Genomic DNA, 27973 nt, shown 5'->3' on the forward strand with positions numbered 1-27973 from the left:
AGCGCTAAAAGCATTTGCTGAAGATCTCTCTCCACAAAACCAATCTCCAGCCCTGCTCCTCCCATGGCTCCGGTTTGCTTCTTAGCTTCTTTCTTAGCACATTGTATTTGAGGGTCGACGCGCTTATGAGATTCTAACATTTGTCTAGTCGTGGATCTGGTAATACGTTGTTCGACAGGTTTAAATATCGGCATTTCAGTGAGAGACTTAGAAGGTCCTTCTTCCAAGAAGGAGCACAACAGAGATCCAGAGGGGTCGACTCCACCTACAGCACCCTGCCCCTCCTCCTCTTTTTGTGTCTGCATTCTTTGCTCTTCTGTCTCTTTCTCAAACATCCTCTGCTCTAAGACATCCAAATCTACTGGTGTTGGTGTAGATGTACGTGGGGGGGTTGCATTTTTCTTGAGTATTCCATGATAAAAGTCTCTGGCTTTATCTATTGTATTCAGACGGTACCTCACCCCTTCGTAACTAAATATAACACCAATTGGAACATCCCATCTATACTGTATCTCCCTCTTCTTCAATTCCACTACCAAAAATCCAAAATCCCTTCTAAGCTTTAGCATCGCTGGGGGTAATTCTTTAAAGACTCCGATCGTTTTCCCATCTAATTGTAAAGATGAATAATAAGAATTTTGCAGAATATCATTTCTAAGATTTCTCTCAGTAAAGTATATCACAACATCCCTTGGTAGTTGCCTTTGTGATGCAATACGTGAGTTAACTCTGTAAATTTTGTCAATCCTTGCAAAAATCTCAGAAGAATTCTGGATCTTCAATAACGTGGCCAGAGCATCAGCACAAACTTTTCTTAAGTCCTCTCTAGGGTTTTCTCTGATACCCCTCAGTCTAACAGCGTACTCCATAGATCTGAATTGCATCATGATAATCTCCTTATCCATCCTCTGCATATTCCCCTCCATTTCAACAAATTTCAAATCTGTTTCCTTCGTTTTAGTTTCCAAATCCAAAGCCAGATGATTAACTTTGCTGTCCACCTTAAGAACAACTTCTGACAGACCTGTAGCTAAAGTGTGTAATTTTTTATCAAGTTGATCATGTTTTTTAATGGTATCCTGAACCATTTCTTTAACCTCCTTAATTTCTTTGCGTAAAAAAGCATTTTCTTCCCTTATAAAGTCCTTGAAATCCTGATAATTTATTGTGGCACCTGGTGAAGCTTTTTTTTCCGTTGCCATAATTAATAATTCTTACAGCCGCCTCTAGCTGTCACCATTCAATTAACTTTCGTTTTCCTTAGGTATTCAGCTGTAAATTAATACTTGCAAATGTTTCTTTCTAAGTTGCTCAAAATTAAAACTTTGACATTTAAGTAGTTCAGGTTATGTAAACTGGCTTAAAGATTGTTAATAGTTAGGGTTGTTTCAGCCGTTCCGCCTTTATTGCCCCGGCTATCAGCAGGTAATTAGCTTTCGTTTTCTGTAGGTTTTCAGCTATAAATCAACGCCATTTTGAATCCTTTGTTCTAAGCCCACGCCTCTCGAACTCAGCAGTAGTGTTCTTTTTAAAGAGATTTCTTTTTTTTTTTTTTTTCCTCCCCCAATTAAAACTTAGAATACTTGCAAAAGTCTTGCTTCCTTCTTGGGATGTTAAGATGTTAAGATGTTAAGGCTGTTCCCGGCGACTGGTTCTGCTTTTTTAGCAGAGGTTATCAAAAAGGCAGGAGAATACAACAACTGCGAAGGGGGGCAAACCTCGTCAGACTCCGGACTCCGGAGGGTACACAAGGGCTCAACCCAGCAGCTGAATCTCTCCCTCATAAATTCCAAGAATTTACGAGTGTCCGAGGTGTTAAAGATCGTAAAAAAACACCTCTAACTGTCTCTTGATCTGACAGGCTAAAAAAAAGCCTGCCATCGGCACCGGGAACAAACCGGAAGCCGCCACCGCCACTGTTTTTCTTCTTCCGCAGCGTCTCGATCCAACTGGTGCTGGGGCGGCCGCTGAAACTGGAAAGGGCCAGTGAGCTGAGCCGCATGTTCTTGCCAGAAGTGATGAGCTCCCCGAAACCTTCTTGGTGGGAGAAGGCGTAGCCTGAGCGTCGGGAACCCGTGCGCCCCACACGGCCCATGCAACGGTGCTGGGTTTTTTGCTTCTTGCGAACCAATTGGGTGTAACGCACCTGGGGAAGAAAGCAGAGCGAATGGAGGTCAAAGCGAGTGGCTAATCAGCTCCTCGCGAGAATCCTCCCACCTCAGCATCCCTAACTATCCGTAATCCTAACCCCATCCATTCACAACGACATATTTAGCGACCGTTGGAGGGTTACAATGAAAAAAAGAGACTATCTGGTCAGCCCCACCCGTCCACACAGGGGAAATTTTCTTGCCAGGAAGTAGAGAGGGCCCGCGTGCCACCCTTCACTCACCGTGTCCGAGAGTTCTGGCCGGAGGTCCAGCTTGAGGAACCGGAAGGCCAGAACTGGCATGATGCAGACCACAGTGGTCAGGGTGATGGTGAGCCACACTGCGGGCTGGGCCAGCGTGTTTTGGGCATTGCCTGGCACGAAGGAGAAAAATAAGATGGGAATGAAGACTCCTTATTCAGAAAACACCCAGAGAGGTATCTCAGAATGCATTATTGCCCCTTGTCCAGCGACTGGGATTCTCCCAGGATGCATTGCTCCAGGCCAGGTACATAGAGTCCTCGACTTACAACGGTTCTGTTTAATGACTGGTTACATCAGCACTGAAAAAAGTGACAGCACCATTTTCCACACGATTTCAAAACAGTGAATCTATATCTATATCTATATCATCTATCTATCTATCTATCTATCTATCTATCTATCTATCTATCATCTATCTATCTATCTATCTATCTATCATCTATTATTCTCTCCTATCTATCTATCATCTATCTATCTATCTATCTATCTATCTATCTATCTATCTATACATACATACATACATACATACATACATACATACATACATAAGGCTGTGTGTGAGAGAGACGGGGAGAGAGAGAGAGAGAGAGAGGGAGGGAGGGAGGGAGGGAGAGAGGGAAAGAGAGAGAGAGAGAGGGAGAGAGAGAGAGAGAGAGAAATACTGTGGGGGTAAGACACCCCTAACATCCCTTGATTTAAATCAACTGGATTGAAAGCACGATTGAAACCACGAGTAAAAAGTTTTGATTTGAATCAACTGGATTGAAATCACTAGTAAAAAGGTTTGATTTACATCGAGTTGATTTAAATCACAGTTGAAATCACTGGTAAAAAGGCTTGATTTAAACCAACTGGATTTAAATTACTAGTAAAAAGGCTTGATTTAAACCAACTGGATTGAAACCGCGAGTAAAAAGGTTTGATTTAAACCAACTTGATTTAAATCATCATTTTTAAAGAGCAACTATCATGTCTGCTGTGACATTGTGTGAATGCACCGTGAATGCAGGCATGTTATCTCCGTTTGCAGAGTTGAGTTCCTGGAAAGAGTTGACCCCAAAAATGTAAACATTGCAGAATATACAGCCTCAGGTTACCTAACCAAGCTCCATTTCATGCTGAATAAACTAAATTATGGATGTACCTTAAAAATAGAAAAATCTAACTTTGGATAGATTTTTCTTTTTTACTCCAAGAGCATTTGATTAAAATAAATTTGATAAACATTGGGGGGGGGGGGAAATCCTGATTTAAATTTTTAAAAATCTGATTTAAATTTTTAAAAATGTGATTTAAATTTTTAAAAATCTGATTTAAATTTTAAAAATGTATTTTTTTTAAAACAAAACAAAAACAACCACCATCGATTTTTATCCGGACTCACCGACAAAACGGAATTGGTTGGGAAAGAGTTGGAAGAGGCCGTTGCTATGCATGACGAAGAGGATGGCAAAATAAACAGCCAGGCTGCCCCAGATGAAAAAGTGGTTGATGGCTGTCCAGAATCCGGTATCCAGGCCAATCTGTGGAAAGGGAGAAGAAAAGTGACCACCAGGAGATCTCCGGCGTCGCCCTTAGAGCTCGATTCTCAGGAGCCTTGGCAAAATGCCACACCCCTGCCAATCCTTTAGTGTGCCTTGATCTAAATTGAGTGGAGCATTTGTCCCCACCGCCGACGGGCGAGGAGAAGGCATCAACGAGGTTTCAGGCATGCTTATTTTGGGGAGGGGGAGATCGGAGAAAGGGGAGAGCCGCCACGTACCTGGACGCTGACCACGATGACGAGGGAGGTGGCCACGGTGACGGCAAAGGACTGGTAGTCGGCCAGGTGGGCGTTGTCGCTAAAGACCCCGTACGGGATGAAGAACATGAAGATGGAGGCGTAGATGCCCTGAGCGATGCAAATGAAGAACTCCCGCTTATTGAAAAGGAGGTTCAGCTGGCCCGGTTCGTATAGTTTGGGGTACTCCAGGCTGCGGTGTTCGGGCACATCCTGGGAGAGAGAGGGGGGAGGAGAGAGGGAGGGAGGGTCAGCGGCTGTTTGGTTGGGCAGATTGATTCCTTCCTTCCTTTCTGTTCTCCCTCCCTCCCCTTCTTTCCTCCCTTCCTGTATCCCTCCCTTACCTCCATTCCCCTCTCTTCCTTTCTTTTCTTTCACTTATCCTTCCTTCCTTCCATCTTTCCTTTCTTTCCTCCCTCCTTTTCTTTGTCTCTTAACCTTCCTTCCTTCCTTCCTTCCTTCCTATGTATCTATCTACCAACCCACCTTCCTTCTCCTTTCTCTTATCTTTCCTTCCCTCTTATCCCTTTCTTCTTTTCTTTCCTCCCTCCCTCCCTTTTTCTCTTATCCTTCCTTCCCTCATTCCTTCTCCTTTCTCTTATGTCTTTCTTTTCTTTCTTCCCTCCATTTCTTTCTCTTATCCTTCCTTCCTTCTTTCTTTCCTTCCTTCCTATGTATCTATCAACCCACCTTCCTTCTCTTTTCGCTCTTCTCCCTTATTTCTTTTCTTTCTTTTCCTCCCTCCCTTTCTTTCTCTCTCTCTCCCTTCCTTCTCCTTTCTCTCTTATCCTTCCTTCCTTCTTTCCTTCCTATGTATCTATCACCCATCTTCTCCTTTCTCTCTTGTCCCTCCTTTCTTCTTTCTTTTCCTCCCTCCCTCCCTTTCTTTCTTTCTCTATCTCTCTCTCCCTTCCTTCCTTCCTTTCTCGTAACCTAAACCAGTTCTCCCTCCAAAGTGTCTCTCCGCTTGAGTCCCTGATCTGGAGGCCTGTTCTGTACAGGGGCTCCTGGAGAGACCCGGGGGCACCATTCCTCCTCTCTCTCTCTCTCTCTCACCACCCACCCCTGCCCGCTGACGTGAAGCCCACCGTGGAAGGACACAGACTGACCTGATCGAAGACCCCCATGGCGAGGACGGGCAGCGAGGTGTAAACGATGTTGTAGAGCGTGATGAAGTATTGATCGTACACAGTCTTTGGGGAGGGGGGGAGAAAGAAAGGATGAATTAGTACGGGGTCGTTGGAACTACCCGCATTCACCGGACCCCCCGCCCCCCGCCAGCCACCGAAGCCGTTTCCCGGTTCTGTACCTGGGCAGAGAAGCCACAGAAAAAGCCAAACCAGAAGTGCACCATGGTGAAGGCAAAATTCTTGTAGAAGAAGTAGCAGAGGAATTTACACATTCGGAGATACGACCAGCGGCCGTGAACGAAGAGCAGGCGCTGGAGGAACTTGAACTGGGAGAAGGAGTAGTCGGACGCCAGCACGGCTTGGATGCCTTCCTGGCCACTGATGCCCACGCCGATGTGGGCAGCTGCCACGAATCCGGGAGGAAAAGCAGGCAGAGGTCAAGACCGTCGCCGTCAACACAGGAAACTACACTTCCCAGCGTTCCACCGTCCTGGTGGGAGTGGCTGAGGATTCTGGGAAGTCCCCTCCCTACTTGAGGACTCCGATTCCCAGAATTCCCCAGTCCTTGTAGGCAAGGCTGAGGATTCTGGGACGTCTCCTTCTGACCCGGGGACTCCGATTCCCAGAATTCCCCAGAATGTGAATACAAGAATATAAGAATTCTGGGAACGGCCTCTTCTGGATGGAGAACTTTGATTCCCAGAATTCCCCAGTCCTTGTAGGCAAGGCTGAGGATTCTGGGACGTCTCCTTCCGACCCGGGGACTCCGATTCCCAGAATTCCCCAGAATGTGAATACAAGAATACAGTGACGTGCGGTGAGGGTTATGGCTGGGGAGGCTGGTGACGTCATCAGGAAGGCGGGGAATGGGACCACGTGTGCAGACCACGTGTGCAGACCACGTGGTCTCGTTCTCCGCCTTCCTGAGTGAACATTAAGGGGACTGCGGCGTAGCATTACTTCCTCCACCGGCACCAGTCCCTTTCACCCCGCTCAAGCCTTGCCGCCTGCAGCCACCGCCCGCCCTCGCTGCTCCTTTCGTTGCTTGCCCACCCGCCTCTAAGGCACGCCAAAGCCTCCTTCGTCCCCCCCCAGCGCGCGCCCATTTTATTTCCCGCGACACCCCCCCCCCCATTTCGGGAAAGCTTTCCCCATTGCCTGGGGGGTGAGGGGGGCGGCTCCTCTCCCCCCACTCCCTCCGTCCCTGCCTCTCTCCTCAGCCCCAAAGCTCCGTCCGCGCGACTCACTTCCAAGGCGATGGCTGCTTCATCCCGCTCCGGCTCTGGAAGCCACCGAAGATCTCGCTGCGTCGCTCGCTCGCTCGCCGGACTGCTTCGGCGCCATTCTGGCTACCTTCGTCCATCCGCGCCCGGGAGATGCGGAAGCAGTCCGGTGGACGAGTGACCGAAGATCTCACTGCCTCGCTCGCTCGCTTGCCGGACTGCTTCGGCGCCATTCTGGCTACCTTCGTCCATCCGCGCCCGGGAGACGCGGAGGGAGAAATGTTGTCGGCGCCTCCAGATGACGAACCAGTCACTTGCTTTCGTCATCGGGAGGCCGATAACATTTCTGCCTCCACGTCTCCCGGGCGCGGATGGACGAAGGTAGCCAGAATGGCGCCGAAGCAGTCCGGCGAGCGAGCGAGCGAGGCAGCGAGATCTTCGGTCACTCGTCCACCGGACTGCTTCCGCATCTCCCGGGCGCGGATGGACGAAGGTAGCCAGAATGGCGCCGAAGCAGTCCGGCGAGCGAGGCAGCGAGATCTTCGGTCACTCGTCCACCGGACTGCTTCCGCATCTCCCGGGTGCGGATGGACGAAGGTAGCCAGAATGGCGCCGAAGCAGTCCGGCGAGCGAGCGAGCGAGGCAGCGAGATCTTCGGTCACTCGTCCACCGGACTGCTTCCGCATCTCCCGGGTGCGGATGGACGAAGGTAGCCAGAATGGCGCCAAGGCAGTCCGGTGGACGAGTGACCGAAGATCTCGCTGCCTCGCTCGCTGCCTCGCTCGCTGCCTCGCTCGCTGCCTCGCTCGCTGCCTCGCTCGCTGCCTCGCTCGCTCGCTCGCCGGACTGCTTTGGCGCCATTCTGGCTACCTTCGTCCATCCGCACCCGGGAGATGCGGAAGCAGTCCGGTGGACGAGTGACCGAAGATCTCGCTGCCTCGCTCGCTCGCCGGACTGCTTCGGCGCCATTCTGGCTACCTTCGTCCATCTGCGCCCGGGAGACGCAGAGGCAGAAATGTTGTCGGCCTCCCAATGATGAAAGCAAGCGACTGGTTCGTCATCCGGAGGCGCCGACAACATTTCTCCCTCCGCGTCTCCCGGGCGCGGCCGGACGTATATATATAATATTATATATAGTATATAATATTATATACTATTATTCCATGAAGAGAGGTGAGGCCCTGCCTCCCTTGCCTCTACTGACCGCACGTCACTGCAAGAATATAAGAATTCTGGGAACGGCCTCTTCTGGACGGAGGACTCCGATTCCCAGAATTCCCCAGAAGGCTGAGAATTCGGAGGGGAAAAAAACCCCTCGCCACGCAAGGACTTCATTTCCCAGAATCCCCCGGTTCCGAGAGACAGTTTTCCCGAGGCGTCGCGTGTTTCCGGATTTCCCACAATGCCCTGAAGACTCACTCTTGATCATGCTGACGTCGTTCGCCCCGTCCCCGATGGCCAAAGTCACGGCCTTCTTGTACTTCTTGACCAGCTCCACCACTTGGGCCTTCTGTAGGGGGGTGACTCGGCAACAGATAACGGCCTTACAAGCGCAGGCGGTCTCCAGGAACTCCAGCTCCATGTCGGCCTCCAGCGCGTGGGCCTGGGGTGGGGTGGGGGGGAAACCAGGGGCAAACTCTGAGCGTGGAGGGTGGGGAAGCAGACGGGTGTTTTTGATTCCGGCCTGGGAGGATTGTTATTTATTTTTTAATGGTTCCTCCATGGCTGGCAGCAGTCTACCTTTGAATAAGCTTCTCTCCCTGTTGCTGCCAGGACTGGCTACTCTCATTCTGGAAGGAAGGAAGGAAGGAAGGAAGGAAGGAAGGAAGGAAGGAAGGAAGGAAGGAAGGAAGGAAGGAAGGAAGGAAGGAAGGAGATCAGAATGAGAGGAAGGAAAAAAGGAATGGAGGAGGGAGGGAGGGGAGGGAGAAAAGGGAGGGAGGGAGGGAGGCAAGGAGGAAGGAAGGAAGATGGGTAGATGGAAGGAGATCAGAATGAGAGGAAGGAAGGATCTTGAAGGAAGGAGAGAGGAGAAGATGGAGACAAGGAAGGGAGGGAGGTGAGGAGGAGGAGGAAGGGAAGGGAGGGAGGAGAGAGAAGATGCAGAAAATGGAGGGAGGTGAGGACGAGGGAGGAAGGAAGGAGAGAAGAAAAAGAAGGAAGGAGAGAGGAGAAGATGGAGAAAAGGAAGGGAAGGAGGTGAGGAGGAGGAAGGAAGGAAGGAGAGAAGAAAAGGAAGGAAGGGAGAGGAGAAGACGGAGAAAAGGAAGGGAGGGAGTTGAGGAGGAGGAAGGAAGGAAGGAAAGAAAAAAGGAAGGAAGGAGGGAAGAGAAGATGGAGAAAAGGGAGGGAGGGAAGTGAGGAGGAGGAAGAAGGAAGGAAGGAAGAAGAGAAGAAAAGGAAGGAAGGAAGGAGAAGATGGAGAAAAGGGAGGGAGGGGAGGAGGAGTGGGAGGAGCCCCTTGATGATCTCTAAAGCCCCCATTTGGAAATTCTACAAGGGGAGTCCCTGTGCCCTGAAAGCAGCCGTGTCCCTCCCTCCCTCCGTACCAGGCTGTGTCCGTTGATGACCAAGGCGTATTCTCCGGCCACGGCCTCCAGGACGGAGGTGAGCTTGGAGGCGGAGAGCTTCTCCTGGAAGGCAAACCCGTTGCCCATCGACTGCGAGGCCTCCACCAGCTTCTCCCGAGCCTTCCTGCCAGAGGAGGGGGAGGCCCAGAGGAGGGGAGGGAGGGAGACCACCATTATTATTAAGGATCAGGCGTTGAAAAAAAACACAGGGGGCTCAGAAGGGAGGGATTCCCCCCCACCCCCAGCACAAAAATAAAACCCTTCACAACTTTTAACATTTAAAAATACACCTTTTGACATATATGTTCATCTGTCTGTCTGTCTGTCTGTCTGTTTATATTTATTTACTCATTATATATACTGTATGTATTAATGTATGTATGTATGTATGTATGTATGTACTGTATATGTGTGTGTGTATGTATATATACACTGTATATATATATATAAAATCTCTCTCTATGTCTGCCTATCTATCTATCTATCCATCCATCTATACATTCTCTTATCTATCTATCTATCTATCTATCTATCTATCTATCTATCTATCTATCTACTCTCTCATCTATCTAATTCTCATTCTCTCTCTCTCATCTATCTGTATCTATCTATCTATCTATCTATCTATCTATCTTCTATCTATCTATTTTCTCTCTCGCTCATCTATTTATCTATCTCTATCTATCCATCTGTCTTCTCTCTCTCTCTCTCTCTCTCTCTCATATCTATCTATCTAACTTCTCTCTCTCTCTCTCTCTCTGTGTATGTATGTATGTATGTATGTATGTATATATATATATATATATATATATATATATATATATATATATAATAACTATCTATTTATCTTCTATCTAGCTATCTATCTTCTCATCTATCTAATTCTCATTCTCTCTCATCTATCTGTATCTATCTATCTATCTATCTATCTATTTATCTATCTATATCTTCTCTCTCTCATCTATCTGTGTCTGTCTATTTTCTCTCTCGCTCATCTATCTATCTATCTATCTATCTATCTATCTATCTATCTATCTATCCTCTCTCATCTTTCTAATTCTCATTCTGTGTCTCTCTCTTTTCTCTCTCTCATCTATCTATCTATCTATCTATCTATCATTTCATTTCACAGAATAACGGGGCAGCTTACAATCATATTCATGCACACACACACAGAAACATACACACTTCTATACATGTATGTGTGTTTATAGATGTGTGTGATAGAGGGGGGGGGGCCTTTGGGAAAATCCCACTCACCGCAGCTCTTGCCGAACCTCGAAGACGGTGTGTCCAGCGATGACAAAGACCTCCGTCATTTCGTCCGTCAGCATCTTGCAGGAGTAGCCGATGTTGACCGCCGTCTCTGGGGAAGGGGAGGCAGCGGAGAGTCCCGGGTGAGGGGCCATCAAGCCAAACTCTCCTTTGGCTCTGGTGGACTACAAGTCCCATATTTACCCCCCCCTTCCCTTCTTTAGATGGGCATCAGCATTTTGGGGACACCCGGGGTTCGGAGGTAGGGGGGGGGAATAAACTACATTTTCCTCCCACCCACCCAAAAAACCCACACAAGCTCACAAAAAGTGGAATTGCAAAACAAAGATTTGAAGAAAGAAGACACAAAAAGTAGAATAAAAAAAGGAAACACAAAGGACAAAAAAGAGAAAGGAAACTACACAAAGAAAAATTAAAGAAAATACACGCACACACATATACAAAGGAAAACATGAAGAGAAGAAAGAAACCACGTTTAAAAATATGCATTAAAAGAATCAACAGAGGAAGGAAGGAAGGAAGGAAGGAAGGAAGGAAGGAAGGAAGGAAGGAAGGAAGGAAGGAAGGAAATTGGGAGGGAGGGAAGGAAAGAAAGAGAGGGGGGAGAGAAAGAAAGAGGAAAAGAGGGGGAAAGAAAATTGAGAGGGGGAAGGAAGGAAAGGGAAAGAAAGAAAGGGAAAGAAAGAAAGTCGAAGTAATGTCCCGGTGTTTGGAGGCCGTCGGGGTCTGGATGGAGGACAACAGACTTAAACTCAACCCCTCCAAGACTGAGTGGCTGTGGCTACCGGCACCTCGATTCAGCCAGCTGATTCCATCGCTGGCCATAGGGGGCGAGCAGTTGCCCCCTGTGGAACGGGCGCGCAATTTGGGCGTCCTCCTTGATGCCCGGCTGTCAATGGATGACCATGTGGCGGCCGTGGCAAGGGGGGCGTTCCACCAGGTTCGCCTGGTGCGCCAATTGCGCCCCCTACTGGACCGGGATGCCCTACGCACGGTCACTCATGCGCTGGTGACGTCCCGCCTGGATTACTGCAACGCTCTCTACATGGGGCTGCCCTTGGGACGCGCCCGGAGACTGCAGTTAGTTCAGAATGCAGCCGCGCGGGCTGTGATGGGGAGTACGAGGTACTCCCACGTAACACCTCTCCTGCGCGAGCTGCATTGGCTACCTGTGGTTTTCCGGGTGCGTTTCAAGGTGCTGATTACCATCTTTAAAGCGCTCCATGGCACGGGACCTAGTTACTTGCGGGATCGCATCCTCCCACATACATCCCTGCGGCCAATTCGCTCACACAGGGAGGGACTTCTCCTGGTGCCGTCCACTAGGCAATGCCGGCGGGCGACACCGAGGAGTAGGGCCTTCTCTGTGATGGGCCCAACCCTCTGGAATGACCTCCCCCCCGACATTAGAACCACTTCTGACCTCCGCTCCTTCCGGCAAAAACTGAAGACCCACCTGTTCCGATTAGCAGGCCTGGCATAATTCAACTGTCCCTCCTGGCAAACGCACTATATCTGGTTATTTTAGGGGTTTTTTAATTCACTGTATTTGTTTTTAGGGGTTTGAACTTATTTTAATCTGCTTTGTACAGTTCTTTTAATGTCATTCTTACCTCCTCCATGTCAACTGTCAACTGTACATACTTAATTTTATTGTATCTGATATATTTTGTATGAACTGTACACCGCCCCGAGTCCCTTTCGGGAGAGGGGGCGGTCTAGAAGCATTAAATTAAATTAAAAATTAAATTAAAAAAGAGAGAGAGTGGTGGAAGAACGAAAGAAAGGGAGGGGGAGGAAAGAGTTAGGGGGAGTTAGCGGGAAGGAAGGAAGGAAGGAAAGAGAGAGATGAGAAAGAGAGAGAGAAAGAAAGAGAGAAGGGGGAAGGGGAAGAAAGAAAGAGGAAGGGGGAAAGAAAATAGGGAGGGAGGGAGGGAAGGAAGAAATGAAGGAAAGAAAGAAAAAAAGAACAGAAGAAAAACACAAAGAGTGAACGGAAACATACCCCCAAAAAAATATTTGAGGAAAACAATAAAACGAAAAGAAAACACAGAAGGAAACACGAAGACACGAAGAAGAGAAACAGAACCAGGAAAACAATGAACAGAAAAACAGAAAATAAACCCACAAATCAAACCACCCAGAATGGAAACACACAATTCAGCCGCTCACCTTGTTTGTCCCCCGTCAAGACCCAAATCTTAATGTTGGCCAAGCTGAGAAGAGCCAAAGTCTCTGGAACTCCCTGCTGCAGTTTATCCTCGATGGCCGTGGCTCCCAGCAGCTGCAGAGCGGGAGAGAGAGAGAAAAATATCCTGATTAGTCCTCGACTTACGACGCTTCGTTTAGGAAATCTGGGGCTCGCTCGTGGTCGTAAGGCGAGGACCAGATCTGGGGAGGGATCTCTTTGTTTAAAGGAATTAAATGAAAAGAAATCGAGAACAGCAACAGGGCGAGATGGGGGGGGGGAAAGTGGGGGGAAGGGGACGCCTGAAATAAAAAGAGGAAGGGTCTCGGCACTCACCACCAGGTCGTTCTCCACCTCCTCGTAAAGCCGAGCGATCCGCTCCTCGCGACCCTCGCCGTTAAGCGAGGCTTCCTCCAGCCGCTCAGCCCAGCCGGCGAAATATTTCTCCTCCAGGTCCCGATAGGCCAGCACCAAAGTCCGGAGACCCTCACCCGCATATTCCTAGGATCAGGAAGACATGGAGGATGGGAAAAGAGAAGCCCCCCACCCTGGGCTGGTTTTTAGCATTATTGCCCCCCCCACACACAAATAAAGAGACTCCCCCCCCTGCTGGGGGATTGTGGGTCACCTACGTTGAGATGGTCGGTAGTGACGTTGTAGAGTTCCTGGTTGCCGGGGAAAAGCCTCTCCAACAGGATAATGTCGGCCCCCTTGGTGTAAAGGCGTATTTGCCCCTCGGGATTCCTCACTGGGGGGGGGGGAGAGGGAAGGAGAAGAGAGGGAGGGAGGGAGGAAAGAAAGAAAGGGCAATAAGAAGGAGGGAGGGAGGGGAAGAAGGATAGAAGAAAGGAGGGAAGGAGAGGAGAGGGGGTGGAGGAGAGGGAGAAAGGGAGGGAGAGGGAGAGGGAGGGAAGGAAAGAGGAAGGAAAGAAAAGAGGGAAGGAGGAAAGAAAAGAGGGAAGAAGGAAAGGAAAGAAGAAAGGGGGAAAGAAGGAAGGAAAGAAAAGAGGAAAGAAGGCAAGGAGTGGAAAGGAAAGAGGAAAGGAAGGAGTAAGGAAGGAAGGAAAAGAAAGGAGAGGAATGAAGGAAAGAAAGAAGGAAGGAAAGGAAAGAAGGAAAGGAAAGATGAAAGAAGGGAGGAAGGAAAGAGGGAAAGGAAAGAGGAAAGGAAAGAAGAAAAAGAAAGAGGAAGGAAAGGAAAGAAAGAGGAAAGAAGGAAGGTAGAAAAGGAAAGAGGGAAAGAAAAAAGGAAAGAGGAAAGGAGGAAAGGAAAGAAGGAAAGGAAAGGAGAAAAGGAAAGAAGTTAAGGAAAGGAAAGAAGGAAAAGGAAAGAGGAAAGAAAGAAGGAAGGAAAGGAGAAAAGGAAAGAGGAAGGAAGGAAAGAAAAGGGTTTACAAGGAGAGATATAAAATTGATTTACTCCTAATCAGGTTCTCCCTCACCTCTTCTCCCCCCCCTGCAAGGTAGTCAAGCTTCCCAGAGCCCGGGGACCTCCCTGACCGTCGCCACCCCGTCCTCACCAATGACCGACATTCGTTTGCGCACGTTATTGAAGTCCAAAATGGCCAGAAGTTGGTAAGTGACCGGCCGTCCCAGTTCCTGCACGGTGATGGTTTTCGGGCTGCGTCCACGGAACACAAAGCCAAAATTGCGGGCGGCAGTCACCAAGGCTCCCTCATCCGGAGACTGGGCTTTGTAGTACAATTCTCCGGCTTTAGGGAAGAGAGGGAGGAAGGGAGGAAGGAAGGAAAGGAAGGAAGGAAGGAGAGGGAGGGAGGGAGGGAAGGACAGAGCGAAGGAAGGAGGGAAGGAAGAAAGGAGAGGGAAGAGGGAAGGAAGGAATGAGGGAGGGAAAGAAGAAGAGAAAGAGGGAAGGAGAATATTGGGAGGGAGGGAGGAAAGAAGAAGTGGAGAAGAGATAGAGGGAAGGAGGGAAGGAGGGATATTGGGAGGGAAGGAGGAAAAAAGGAGTGGAGAAGAGATAGAGGGAAGGGAGGGAGGGAGGAAAGAAGGAAGGAAGGAGAGGGAGGGAGGGGGGAGAGAGGGCAGGACAGAGCGAAGGAAGGAGGAGGGAAGAAAGGAGAGGGAAGAGGGAAGGAAGGAATGAGGGAGGGAAAGAAGAAGAGAAAGAGGGAGGGAGAATATTGGGAGGGAGGGAGGAAAGAAGAAGTGGAAAAGAGATAGCGGGAAGGAAGGAAGGAGGGACGATATTGGGAAGGAAGGAGGAAAAAAGGAGTGGAGAAGAGATAGAGGGAAGGGAGGGAGGAAAGAAAAAGTGATAAAGAAAAGGAAGGAAGGAAGAAAGAAAGAAAGAAAGAAAGAAAGAAAGAAGGAAGGAAGGAAGGAAGGAAGGAAGGAAGGAAGGAAGGAAGGAAGGAAGGAAGAGAAAATAAATATATGAGTGCTTCCAGACGGATTCCTCCCACAATCCCTCATTTCCCAATCTCCTTTCAGTTTCTCAGCATTTCAAAAGTTCAGTTTCAGTTTCCCTTCCCAACCTGGGCACTTCTCTTCAGACATGACGGTGTGACACAGGGAGAGGAGCCGGAAAAACTCGTGGACGTGAAGGTCACCCAGCTTGACCGCTTCCAAAAGTCCGCTGTCCCAGAAGGTAAAGGTGGGATCGGCCAGCGGGTTGAAGGAAAAATCCACTGGATCCGTTTTCTTGGGGGGGAGGAGGAGGGAAAGAGGGGGGGGGGAGTAGAGGAATTGATGGTTAGAACCAGCTCAGAATGTGCAAAAATAATAATAATGATAAACAGCCAAAAATGAACCCCATCTATAAACTGGGGAAGGGGTTGGGATGAGGGGACCCCCCCCAAAAAAATTTCGATTCAGCCATGTAACAAACAGGAATAAAGCAATTCTGTTGAAGACGATGAGAACCAACAACCCTGTGAGGTAGGCTAGATTGCGAGAGAGGGACTGGCCCAAAGTCACCCAGCTGGTTTTCATGCCTAAGGGTGGGTGGGGGGCTAGAACTCACTGTCTCCTAGTCATTGGTCCAAAATCACGAAGCCGGCTTTGGTCCCTAGAGCAGAACTAGAACTCCCAGCCTCCTGGTGATTGGCCTAAAGTCACCCAGTCGGCATTTCGGCTTAAGGTAAGACTAGAACTCCCATCTCTTGGTGATTGGCCTAAAAAAGTCACCCAGTCAGCATTTCTGCCTAAGGTAAGACTAGAACTCCCAGTCTCCTGGTGACTGGCCCAAAATCATCCAATCGGCTTTTCTACCTAAGGTAAGACTAGAACTCCCATCTCTTGGTGATTGGCTTAGTCACCCAGTTAGCATTTCGGCCTAAGGTAAGACTAGAACTCCCAGTCTCCTGGTGACTGGCCTAAAATCACCCAATCGGCATTTCGGCCTAAGGTAAGACTAGAACTCCCATCTCCTGGTGATTGGCCTAAAGTCACCCAGTCGGCATTTCGACCTAAGGTAAGACTAGAACTCCCATCTCCTGGTGATTGGCTTACAGTCACCCAGTCGGTATTTCTGCCTAAGGTAAGACTAGAACTCCTATCTCTTGGTGATTGGCCTACAGTCACCCAGTTAGCATTTCGGCCTAAGGTAAGACTAGAACTCCCATCTCTTGGTGATTGGCTTACAGTCACCCAGTCGGCATTTCTGCCTAAGGTAAGACTAGAACTCCCAGTCTCTTGGTGATTGGCTTACAGTCACCCAGTCGGCATTTCTGCCTAAGGTAAGACTAGAACTCCCAGTCTCTTGGTGATTGGCTTACAGTCACCCAGTCGGCATTTCGGCCTAAGGTAAGACTAGAACTCCCATCTCTTGGTGATTGGCTTACAGTCACCCAGTCGGCATTTCTGCCTAAGGTAAGACTAGAACTCCCATCTCTTGGTGATTGGCTTACAGTCACCCAGTCGGCATTTCTGCCTAAGGTAAGACTAGAACTCCCAGTCTCTTGGTGATTTAGCCAAAGTCATCCAGCCGACTATCATGCCTAAGGCAGGACTAGAACTCCCAGCCTCCTAGTCATTGGGCCAAAGTCACCCAGCCAGCTTTGGTGCCCAAGGCGGCACTAGAACTCCCAGTCTCCAGTTTTCTAGCCAGGTGCCTTAACCACTGGGCCAAACTGCCGGCCTCTTACCTTTCCCAGTTCAGCCTTGTATCCAAGATCATCCAGAGCGTCTCCTACGAAAATAAACCCAAGACTCAGAATTGAGGCAGTCCTCAACTTATGACCCTCATTTGCCCAGAGTTACGGAACGGAGACGACGGAGGGACGGAAGGCTCACCGTAGCTTCGCCCGTTGATGGAGCACTTGCTGAAGACCATGATATTCTGAGTGAGGGTCCCCGTTTTGTCCGAAAAGATATATTCCACCTGGCCCAGTTCCTCGTTTAGCGTCGTGGTCCTGGCCTCGGCTGGTGTGCACCGTTTCGCACAATACATTTTCTTGTCCCAGTTGATGAAGTAGCTGTGGCCCAGACGGATCACCTCCACGCTGAAGGAGAGAGAGCAGGGACAGTTGGGAACCCCAAAGCCCATGTGCCTTCACCCACCGAAAGGAAGCCCTCCGATTTCTCGCTTTTTCCTCTTTATTTAATTCCGTTTGTTTCTTTGCTGACTTTCTCTGCCTCTCCCTCGCCGCTCACAATAAGTGGATAAAAAAATACACCCTATCCAAAATTAAAACGATACATTAAAGACCCACACATTTAAAATTCAGATTTAAAAACTTTATGCTTCTGGACTACATCTCCCATAAGCCCTTGCTGGCCAAGCCTCACAGGAGTTGAAATATGAGATAGATAGATGGATAGATAGATAGATAAATGGATGGATGGATGGATGGATGGATGGATGGATGGATGGACAGATGGATGGATGGACAGATGATAAAGAGATGGGTTGATGGATGGATGACGGATGGACAGAAGTATGAATGGATGGATGGTTGGTTGGATGGATGGACAGATATACAGAAGATAGATAGATGGATAGGTAGGTAGATAGATAAATAGATAGATGGATAGATAGACAGACAGACAGACAGACAGACAGATAGATAGATAAATAGATAAATAGATAAATGGATGGATGGATATACATAAGATAAATAGATGGTGGATGGATGGATGGATGAATGGATGAATGGATGACAGATGGATGGATGGTTGGTTGGATGGATGGAAAGATATACAGAAGATAGATAGATGGATGGGTAGATAGATAGATAAATAGATAGACGGATGGATGGATGGATAGATAGATAGATAGATAGATAGATAGATAGATAGATAGATAGATAAATGGATGGATGGATGGATGGATGGATATACATAAGATAAATAGATGGTGGATGGATGGATGGATGGATGGATGGATGACAGATGGATGGATGGTTGGTTGGATGGATGGAAAGATATACAGAAGATAGATAGATGGATGGGTAGATAGATAAATAGATAAATGGATAGATAAATAGATAAATGGATGGATGGATGGATGGATATACAGATGATAAAGAGATGGGTGCATGGATGGATGGATGGATGGATGAATGGATGACAGATGGATGGACAGAAGGATGGATGGATGTTTGGATGGATGGACAGACGATAGATAGATGGATGGGTAGATAGATAGAAATATAGATGGATGGATGGACAGATATACAGATGACAGAGAGATAGATGGATGGATAGATAGATAAGATAGATAAATAGATAAATGACAAATGGATGGATTATCTATACAGATGATAGAGAGATAGGTGGATGGATGGATAGATAGATATAGACAGACACACGAGATAGAGAGAGACAGACAGATGATAGAGGAACAGAGCAAAATGATGGATGAGAGATAGACAAATAGATAAGAGAGAGAGAAAGAGATGCTGATCAGATTTGTTTTCTGGGAGGGTCGGATGACAAGAGCCGATTGTCCCTCAGCCTCAGTCCCCTAAGAAGGACTGCTCCTATATTCCACCTGGCCCAGGGGCATCCTTAGTTCTTCTGACAGGGGGAGGGTCTGCTTGAAAAAAAATAAATGGACGGGGGGGGGGAAGAGGAGAGGAGAGAAATGAGGAGAGAAGAAGAGACGAGGAGGGAAAAAAGAGGGGAGGGAAAGAAGGGACAGAATGGAAAAGGAAAAGAGAAGGAAAGGAAAGAATGGAAAAGGAAAAGAAAGGAAAGAGAAAGGAAAGGAAAGAAAAGAGACTCACCTGACGTAGAGAGAGATGGGAACGACGGTGTTGAGGATGATGATGTAAGACCAGAAGGCCAGGAACCCCGACAAAAAGGCGTTGTCCACCACTTTGTCCCACGGCAAATAAATCTGGAAGCAGACTCCCACTTCGTATTCCCAAATGGAGTTGCCGATGGCCAGGATCACCCCCATGCAGACTAGGAACCCGAAAATCTGCCGGAGGGAAGACCATAGTTCGGTTCGGACAAAGGGAGGAGAAGGGGAGAAGCAGGACGGGTATCCAGCTTTGCCCCCTCTATCTCCTGTCCCTTTTTATCGAGCTGTGGTCAATTCCACATTTGAGGATGTCAATTTCGACAGCTGAGTTTGGGCAAAAGAGCAGAATGGAAGGAGCCGCAAGATGGCTTTGTCCCCTTATTACGTGAACTCCCCTCTGTTTTTCTAGCCGTTTTCATCCGCGTGTGGTCAATTCCACATTTCAGGATGTCAATTTCAACAGCCCCGTTTGGATCAAAGCTCCAGAAAAGGAGAAGCGGGATGGCGTCCCTCTTTGTCCCCAACCACATACGATCCTCTCTATCTCCTGGCCCTTTTGGGTTCAAAACACGGGCACGGAGTGGGAGGGGAACACCTACCCAAAGTACCAAAGTGTTCATCAGACGGTCAATACTAGTCCTCTTGAATTTCGTGCGCCCGCTGTTTTGCATTAATTTGGTGTCCGGCCCTGCCGAAGGAGAGAACCGAAGAAGTAATTTTTGCCTCTCCCAATTCTGAATTTATTTTTATTGCGTTGTTTCTTGAATTTATCGGACGCCTCTCCGGTTATGAAATGAATCTGCGCGGAGGCTCAAATTAATTTTTGGTGTTTTTTTTTTTTAAAGAAACCCAGCACTGTGAATAAGTCTGCTTGAAAGTCGCCTTTTTCGTTGTCATTTCGAACGAATGGTCGTCAAACGAGAACTAACAATACTTGGATTTGGTAAAGACGATTCTGCCTACCTGCGAAGATGACCAGGCCGAAGCACCACTCGGTATTACGAAGGACGCAACCTCGCAGCAACATGTTTTGATTGCTGAGGGGATATTTGTTGTCTTTCCAATACAGCGTCCCACCGAATTTGTCGAGTTTATTGTTAGGGGGCTCACAAATCACCTCTCCTGAAATTTAAGGAAATCGGTTACTGATAGTCCTCGTTTAACGAGGGTCGTTGGGCCGGGAATTTCCATCGCTAAGGGGGTGTGGTTGCGAAATATGACGTTGCGTGGCTGCACCCTTTAGTGATGGCAGTTGTGGCATCGTTCAGCGAGGACTGCACAGGTCATGAAACGAGGATCTCGTTGTGTGGCCATGACTTTCGACTTCCCGCAGGCTTCCCCATTGAATTTGACTTGGCAAAGAAAGTCACAAATCACAATCACAGCAGTGGGACAGACAGAACTTTGAGGACTAGTCATTAAGTGGCCCTTTGCCTGAGTCCCAAGTTTGAACAGCCTCTGAAGGAGCGGACGTTAAGTGAGGACTGCCTCAGTGCTGAGCTCTTGTCGGAGATATAAATCAAGATAACATGCAATCTTAGGAAGCTGCTAGGGATTGGATTGGGAGGGCCATTAAATATAATAATAATAATAATAAATTTTACCATCAAAGTGTGCAAGATTGTTGGTGTCCATCAGTTCAGACGTTACCGGGATAGACTGTCGGACTTTCATATTGGTCTCCCTGAGAAGAAACGTAGTTTAATCATGGCCAGGAACAGAGAAGAGGGATTTCTTTAAAGTACTATTTCTCTTAACTTGGAAACTTTAAGGACTGTGGACTTCAACTCCCATAATTCCCCAGGGGTTGGGAATTCAGCAAGAGGGGGATTCTGGGAATTGAAGCCCACATGTGTTTCAGAAACTGAGGGATTCTGGGAGTTCTAGTTCACAGGACTTAAAAGCTGCCAATTTTTATAAACTGGGGAATCCTGGGAGTTCTAGTTCACAGGCCTTAAAGCTGCCAATTTTTAGAAACTGGGGGATTCTGGGAGTTGAAGTCCACATATATGAAAGTCACCAAGTTTCAGAGACGTTGCTTTAAAAGACAGGCTTGCATATAACTCACCCGTCCAGTTCGGCCGTCTCGATATAGCAAAGTCCGTGAGGTTCACTACTGGATAAGAGAAGCAGGTCAGCCTGAATTTGGGCAGGGAGAAGAGATCAATATATATTAAAAAATATTGATTTTGGTCATTGACCAGCAGAACGATAAACTCGCAACCCAATCTTAGATCAAAAACCACAGTCATCAAGCAAACAAGGAAGTCTTTAAGCAAATCCAGTGTTCGCAGTGGGCTAGAAATTGGAAGTAAATACCAGTTTTGAGCGGGAGGGGGAAATATTTTAAATTGCGGTCAGTCCAAATTTGAATGACGTCTAAATGAAACTTCGAGTCAAATGAAATGTAGACTGAATTTAAATGAAATTTCAGTGACATTTATGTGAATTGCAACTGAATTTAACTAAACCTAAATGAATTGCAATTGAAACTTAAATGAAATTTAAGGGATTTAAATGAAATGCAATTGGATTGAAACAAAATTTAAGTGACGTTTAACTGAAATGAAATTTAAGTGACATGGAAATGAATTGCAATTGAATTCAAGTGAACTTAAATGAATCGCAACTGAATTTAAATGATATTTAAGTGATTTGAATGAAATGCAACTGAAATCAAATGACATTTAAGGGATATTTAACTGAAATGCAACTCAATCCAAATAAAATTTAAGTGAAATTTAAATGAATTGCAATTGAATTTAAATGAAATGTAAGTGACATTTAACTGAAATGCAATTGATTTTGAATGAAATTTAAGCGACATTTAAATGATATGCAATTGAATTTAAATGAAATTTAACTGAAATGCAATTGAATTTAAATGAAATTTAACTGAAATGCAATTGAATTTAAATGAAATTTAAATGAAATGCAATTGAATTGAAATGCAATTGAATTTAAATGAAATTTAAATGAAATGCAATTGAATTGAAATGAAATTTAAATGATAGCTTCTCTCCCCATATTCTTCCTCCCTTCTGGAAGCTTCTGTGCTTTCGTCCACCGTCCACAATACCGGGACTTACCGCAACAAATTGGTTATTTTCTAATTTTATGATATCACCAACGCGGACATTCATCCATTGCTCTTTCTCGAGGCTGGGGACGAGACCGGGAGACCGAAAGGAGAAGAAAAGACAGCGAGGAATTTATTTTTTTTAAAGGAATAAAACATTTAGGAAGACAAAAAAAATCAGCCAGATTTTCGCTTCGGGGTTTCGACTCTCCTCCGCGTGAGCTTGAAGAGCCTCCATGCTTCAGCGCAGTCTACCTTCGAATGCCGAGGAGCCACGGGGAAGGGCTTTATAGATAAGGCAGGAGTTTGGGCCTTTGGTGGAGAATTTGGGGGGGAAATTTCACCCCCACCAATGGTTTATCAAAAAGAGGTAGTCCTCGACTTATGACCCCCATCGACCCCCAAATAATTTCTGTCGCTAAGCGAGACAGGCGCGAAGTGAGTTTTGGCTCGTTTTACGAATCTTTCTGGCCCCGGTTAATCTAAGAGTGAAAAACGGCCCCTAAGATTTTCCCGCTGCTGTTGAGACTTGAAACGGGCACTAAATGAACGGTCGGAAGTCGAGGACTTCCTGCATCCCCCCCTCCCCTTACAATAACACACGCACACAAACCGACCGTACTCACATCCCGTTGACGAGCAGTTGGGAATGTCGGCTATTCACCTGCTTATCACTCTTGTGACGAAACTGCGGGCAGAAAAAATCCCCTGTCAAAGTCAGGATTTGAACCCGAGACATCCCCCCCCTCCTCGCCCGAGATTTCGGCCTCCGTTCACAGACCCAAAAGTGCACCCCCTGGAGGTTAAAAACCGAAGAAACTTTGGTGCTTGGCAAAGGTTTCCTAATCTGTTCAAATAGAAGAAGGGGATTTGGCTCGTTTCTAGGGCTCAGGTGACACACGGGCCCCCTCCCCAAATCGAAGGGGGCTTTGAGGTCATTTCTAGCTGGTCCTTGACTTACGACCGCAATGGAATCTCGGTTGTTAAGTCACGGCGGTCGTAGGTCGAGACATCACGGGGCCAGCCTCCAGGTTGCAAACATTTTTGGGTGAATGTTTTGAAGCCAATTCCCCCCGGTCGTAAAACAAGTCCCATCGTCATGAAGGGAGTCCTGGGGCCGTTCTCCGAATCCGCTCTTCCGAAGGGGCGGGATTTGCCGTAAATCGGCCCCCCAAAAACCCCGTCACAAATTGTGCAATTGACAAGGCTGCAACTGGTTTTTCCTGCCGCTGTTATTCTGCTATTCTTTTTCCTTCCTTCCTTCCTTCCTTCCTTCCTTCCTTCCTTCCTTCTCCATCACTGGAGGCTTTTAAGAAGAGACTGGGCATCCATTTGTCTGAAATGGTTCTCCTGCCTGAAGACGGGGTTGGACTAGAAGATCTCCAAGGTCCCTTTCAACACTTTTATTCTGTTATTTTACTATCCTTCCTTTCTTCCTTCCTTCCTTTTCCTTTCTTCCTTTTTCTTCCTTCCTTCCTTCCTTCCTTCCTCTTCCTTCCTTTTTTTCTTTCCTTCTTCCTTCCTTCCTTTTCCTTCCTCTTCTTTCCTTCCTTCTTTCTTTCCTCCCTTCCTACCCCTTTCTTCCTTTCCCTTCCTCTTCTTTCCTTCCTTCCTTCTTTCTTTCTTTCCTTCCTTCCTTCTCCATCACTGGGGTTTTTAAAGAAGACACTGGGCAGCCCTTTGTCCCGAATGGTCTAGGGTCTCCTGCGTGAGCAGGGGGCTGGACTAGATGACCTCCAAGCTCCCCTTCCAACTCCGTTATTCTATGAATTCTTCCTTCAGCTCAAAATCACACACACACCCTCTCAATCTTTTCCTCTGCCGGATACTCACGTAGTCGTCGGTGGCGTCCTTGACCGCTGTGATGGTCAGCACGAGGACTAAAGGCACGATGGTGGTGAACCAAGAGAGTGAGGAGATCTGGGGGATCAGCTGGGGGAGGGAAAGCCGAGAGGGGTCAGTTTATTGATTTGGACCCTGGACAGGGGTCGCCTTGAGGGCAGGGCCCAAGGACCAGGGCGGGGGGTAAGGTCCGGGCAAGGATGAGATTAGAGAAGCCACAGAGGGAGGGAGGAAGGAAAGAAGGAAGGAGCCAATGAAGGAAAGAAGGAAGGAAAAAAGAAAGTGGAGGAGGGAGAAAAGAAAAAAGGGAGGGATGTAGGGAGGGAAGATGGAAAGAAGAAAAGGGGAGGAAAGAAAGAAGAAAGGGAGGGCTGGAGGAAGGCAAGAAGGAGAGGAGGGAGGGAGGAAAGAAGGAAGGAAGGGAGCAAGGAAGGGGAAAAGAAGGGAAGGCGGGATGTAGGGAAGGAAGAAGGAAAGAAGGAAGGGGGAGGAAAGAAAGAAGAAAGGGTGGACTGGAGGACGGCAAGAAGGAGAGAGGAGGGAGGAAGGAAAGAAGGGAGGGATGTAGGGAAGGAAGAAGGAAAGAAGGAAGGGGGAGGAAAGAAAGAAGAAAGGGTGGACTGGAGGACGGCAAGAAGGAGAGAGGAGGGAGGAAGGAAAGAAGGGAGGGAAGTAGGGAGGGAAGAAGGAAAAAAGTAAGGGGGAGGAAAGAAAAAAAGGAGGAGGACAGGAGGAAGGCAGGAAGGAGAGGGGAGGGAGGGAGGAAGAAAAGAAGGAAGGAAGGAGGCAAAGGAGGAAGGGGAGGAGGAAAGAAAGAAAAAGGAGGGAGAGGGGGGGGAAGAAGGAAGGAAAAAGGGAAAGAGGAAAAGAAAGGCAAAGGAAAGAGAGACGCTAGAAAGAGAAAGAAGGAAAGAGAAAGAGAAGGAAGGAAAGAAGGCAGGAAGGATAGTAGAAGAAAAATGAAGGACAGAGCAAAAATCTTCGGAGACAGAGAGAGAGAGAAAATCACCACAGCGAAAAACAGAAGGGAAAACGAAAAACGAGAAAGGAAGAAAAGAATTATCCGTAAACGAAAACTTTTTCAAATTTTCATTTTTGGGGGTGCTACTGGCGGAGCGAACGGTGGTTTCCCCTTGTGCCAAAGCGGGAAGTGTTGAGGTTGGCACCCCATGGGAAAAAAGAGGGCGAACCCCCAGATTCCCCCCCCCCAGGAAAAAAATATCTCACCTGAAGGATGAGGAGGAAGAGGAAATAAGTATTTGCGACTTCCTGGAACTGTTCAAACAGATTAATGGGTAGGAAAGTGAGCACGTTGTATTTCGACGTCTTGATGCAGTTACTCTGGGGAGAAGCGGGAGAATTAAAAAATAAACCATCTAAAAAGGGAAAAGAATGTATTTTTATGATGACTGAAGGTAAAGGTCCTGTGCTAGCCGTTCCCGACTCTAGGGGGCGCTGCTCATCTCCGTTTCAAAGCCAAAGAGCCAGCGCTGTCCGAAGACGTCTCCGTGCTCATGTGGTTATTTATATAAATATAAATATAGATAACGATAAAGATATAGATATATAGAAATATAGATATAAAAATATAAAGATAAAGAGATAAAGATAAAGAGATAGAAATATAGATATAGATATAAAAATTTAAAGATAAAGAGATGGAAATATGCAGATATAAAGATATAAAGATAAAGAGATAAAAATAGAGATATAAAGATATAAATATAGATAAAGATATATAGATGGATAAAAATATATAAAGATAAAGATATACAGATAAAAATAAATATATAGATATAGATAAAGAGATAAAGATAGATAAAGATATAGATATAATAAAAATATAAAGATAAAGAGATAAAAATAGAGATATAAAGGTATAAATATAAAGATAGATAGATAGATAAAAATATATAGGTAAAGATATACAGATAAAAATAAATATATAGATATAGATAAAGAGATATAAATATAGAGATAGAGATAAATATATAGATATATAGATATATAGATATAGATAAAGTGATATAAATATAGATAAAGATATAGACATATAGATATAAAAATATAAAGAGATAAAAATAGAGATATAAAGATATAAATATAAAGATAGATAGATAGATAAAAATATATAGATAAAGATATACAGATAAAAATAAATATATAGATATAGATAAAGAGATATAAATATAGAGATAGAGATAAAAATATAAATATAAATATATAGATATAGATAAAGAGATATAAATATAGAGATAGAGATAAAAATATAAATATAAATATATAGATATAGATAAAGAGATATAAATATAGAGATAGAGATAAAAATATAAATATAAATATATAGATATAGATAAAGAGATATAAATATAGAGATAGAGATAAAAATATAAATATAAATATATAGATATAGATAAAGAGATATAAATATAGAGATAGAGATAAAAATATAAATATAAATATATAGATATAGATAAAGAGATATAAATATAGAGATAGAGATAAAAATATAAATATAAATATAAATAGATATAGATAAAGAGATATAAATATAGAGATAGAGATAAAAATATAAATATAAATATATAGATATAGATAAAGAGATATAAATATAGAGATAGAGATAAAAATATAAATATAAATATAAATATATATAGATAAAGAGATATAAATATAGAGATAGAGATAAAAATATAAATATAGATATATAGATATCGATAAAGAGATATAAATATAAAGATATAGAAATAGAGATATAGAAATAGAAAGATATAGAGATAAATAAAGATATAGAGATAAAAATATAAATAGAGGGGTTTTTGGCCGGCACTTACCGCATATTGAAATTTTTCGTTGTATTCTCGGGAGTCGGCCTTCACTCGCCGTTCCTCCTCTGGAAGGGAAATGGATCCAGGTTAGCTGAGGTGAACCCCGACAATTGACACAAAAAACAGGGTTGCTTTCTCCCCCCCCCCTTTTTTTTAAAAAAAAATATGGAACTTAAATCGGTGCGAGTTTGAGTCGGAGACGCTGGGAGCGGATTCGAGAGTTCCCGGTGAAGCCAGGCTGGGTGAGGAGGTGGGCAGCCGTGCTCCATGCTTGGCTGCAGGTTTGCTGGGGGGTCCCTGGCTTTGGAAAGCCTCCTACTCCATACGCCCCAAAGAATGAATGAATGAATGAGGAAGAGGAGGAGGAAGAAGAAGAAGAGGAGAAGGAGGAGGAATAAGTAGAAAAGGAAGAAGAAGAGATAGAAGAAGGGGAAGGAAAGAAAGAAGGAAAGGGGAAGAAGGAAAGGCAGAGAAGGAGCAGAGGAAGGTGAAGAAAAGAAGAAAAAGAAGAAAAAGAAGAAGAGAGGAGGGGGAGGGGGAGGACAGGAGGAAATGGAGGAGGAGGAGGAGGAGGAGGAGGAGGAAGAAGAAGAAGAAGAAGAAGAAGAAGAAGACGACAAGGAAGGAGGGATAGAAAGGGAAGGAAAGAAAGAAGGGAATGAGAAGAAGGAAAGGCAGAGGAGGAGTTGGAGAGGTGGAGAAGAAGAGGAGAAGAAAAAGAAAAAAAGAAGAAACTGGAGGAGGAAGGTAAGAAGAAGGAAGGAGAAAAAGAACAGAAGAAGAAAAAAGGAGAAGCAGGAGAAAAGAAGGAAGGAAGGAAGGAAGGAAGGAAGGAAGGAAGAAAGAAAGAAAGAAAGAAAGAAAGAAAGAAAGAAAGAAAGAAAGAAAGAAAGAAAGAAAGAAAGAAAGAAAGAAAGAAAGAAACCAATTCCGAATTCTATAACAGAGACGATGCCTCTCCGGCAGCGGGACACAAGGTCACTTTTAAGAAAGGTGGAAAGAATTTGCTTTTTTTGGGGTGGGGGGCCCAGGAAAAACCAGGCTCATCCCCCACCACTCCATCATGCATGGGAACTGTGGGGAGGGGGGGAAGCGGGGGGAAGATGAGGTAATGTGTGAAGAGTGCCGCAGCCTCCCTGAGAGACCCTCGCAGGACAAAAGCTAGGACAACTGCCTTGACCCCAGATCCCCCCACCCCGTTTTTCCAAGCAGACCCCCCCTCCCTTTCCAGGGCAAGCAGACCCCCCCCCTACCTGTCCCCCAAAGCTGCTGGCTGCGGGCATTTGTGGTCGCCACGGCTACCCACGGCCATTTCTCCGGCATCTCTTTGGGAATCGTCATGGTTACGGCCGAAGTGGGGGTCTCTCTCTCTCTTCCCCCCCACCCAGATGGATAGATGGTCTCAGGGAGCCCCTTTTCTCTTCCCCCCCTCCT

The 27973-nt window shown here is 46.2% G+C and overlaps 1 protein-coding gene across 1 annotated transcript; it reads right to left on the minus strand.

Moving 5' to 3' along the window:
* Positions 1 to 16: 16 nt before the first annotated feature.
* On the minus strand, positions 17 to 27973 carry ATP8B2 (ATPase phospholipid transporting 8B2). The gene is made up of 27 exons (XM_081968125.1): positions 27793 to 27973; positions 26546 to 26604; positions 24939 to 25052; positions 23703 to 23801; positions 22496 to 22557; positions 21880 to 21952; positions 20859 to 20929; positions 20395 to 20474; positions 19754 to 19912; positions 19390 to 19478; positions 18771 to 18967; positions 16837 to 17045; positions 16689 to 16732; positions 15078 to 15243; positions 14100 to 14291; positions 13212 to 13327; positions 12916 to 13080; positions 12564 to 12675; positions 10377 to 10482; positions 9096 to 9240; positions 7966 to 8149; positions 5503 to 5726; positions 5303 to 5386; positions 4176 to 4406; positions 3798 to 3936; positions 2393 to 2523; positions 17 to 2146 (listed from the first exon to the last, which is right to left on the minus strand). The coding sequence occupies exons 1-27, from the start codon at positions 27878 to 27880 to the stop codon at positions 1781 to 1783; spliced, it is 3705 nt and encodes a 1234-aa protein (XP_081824251.1). The 5' UTR covers positions 27881 to 27973; the 3' UTR covers positions 17 to 1780.

This window comes from Natrix helvetica (assembly GCF_964273705.1).
Source record: "Natrix helvetica genome assembly, chromosome: 16".
In the NCBI taxonomy this organism is placed as follows: Eukaryota; Metazoa; Chordata; class Lepidosauria; order Squamata; family Natricidae; genus Natrix; species Natrix helvetica.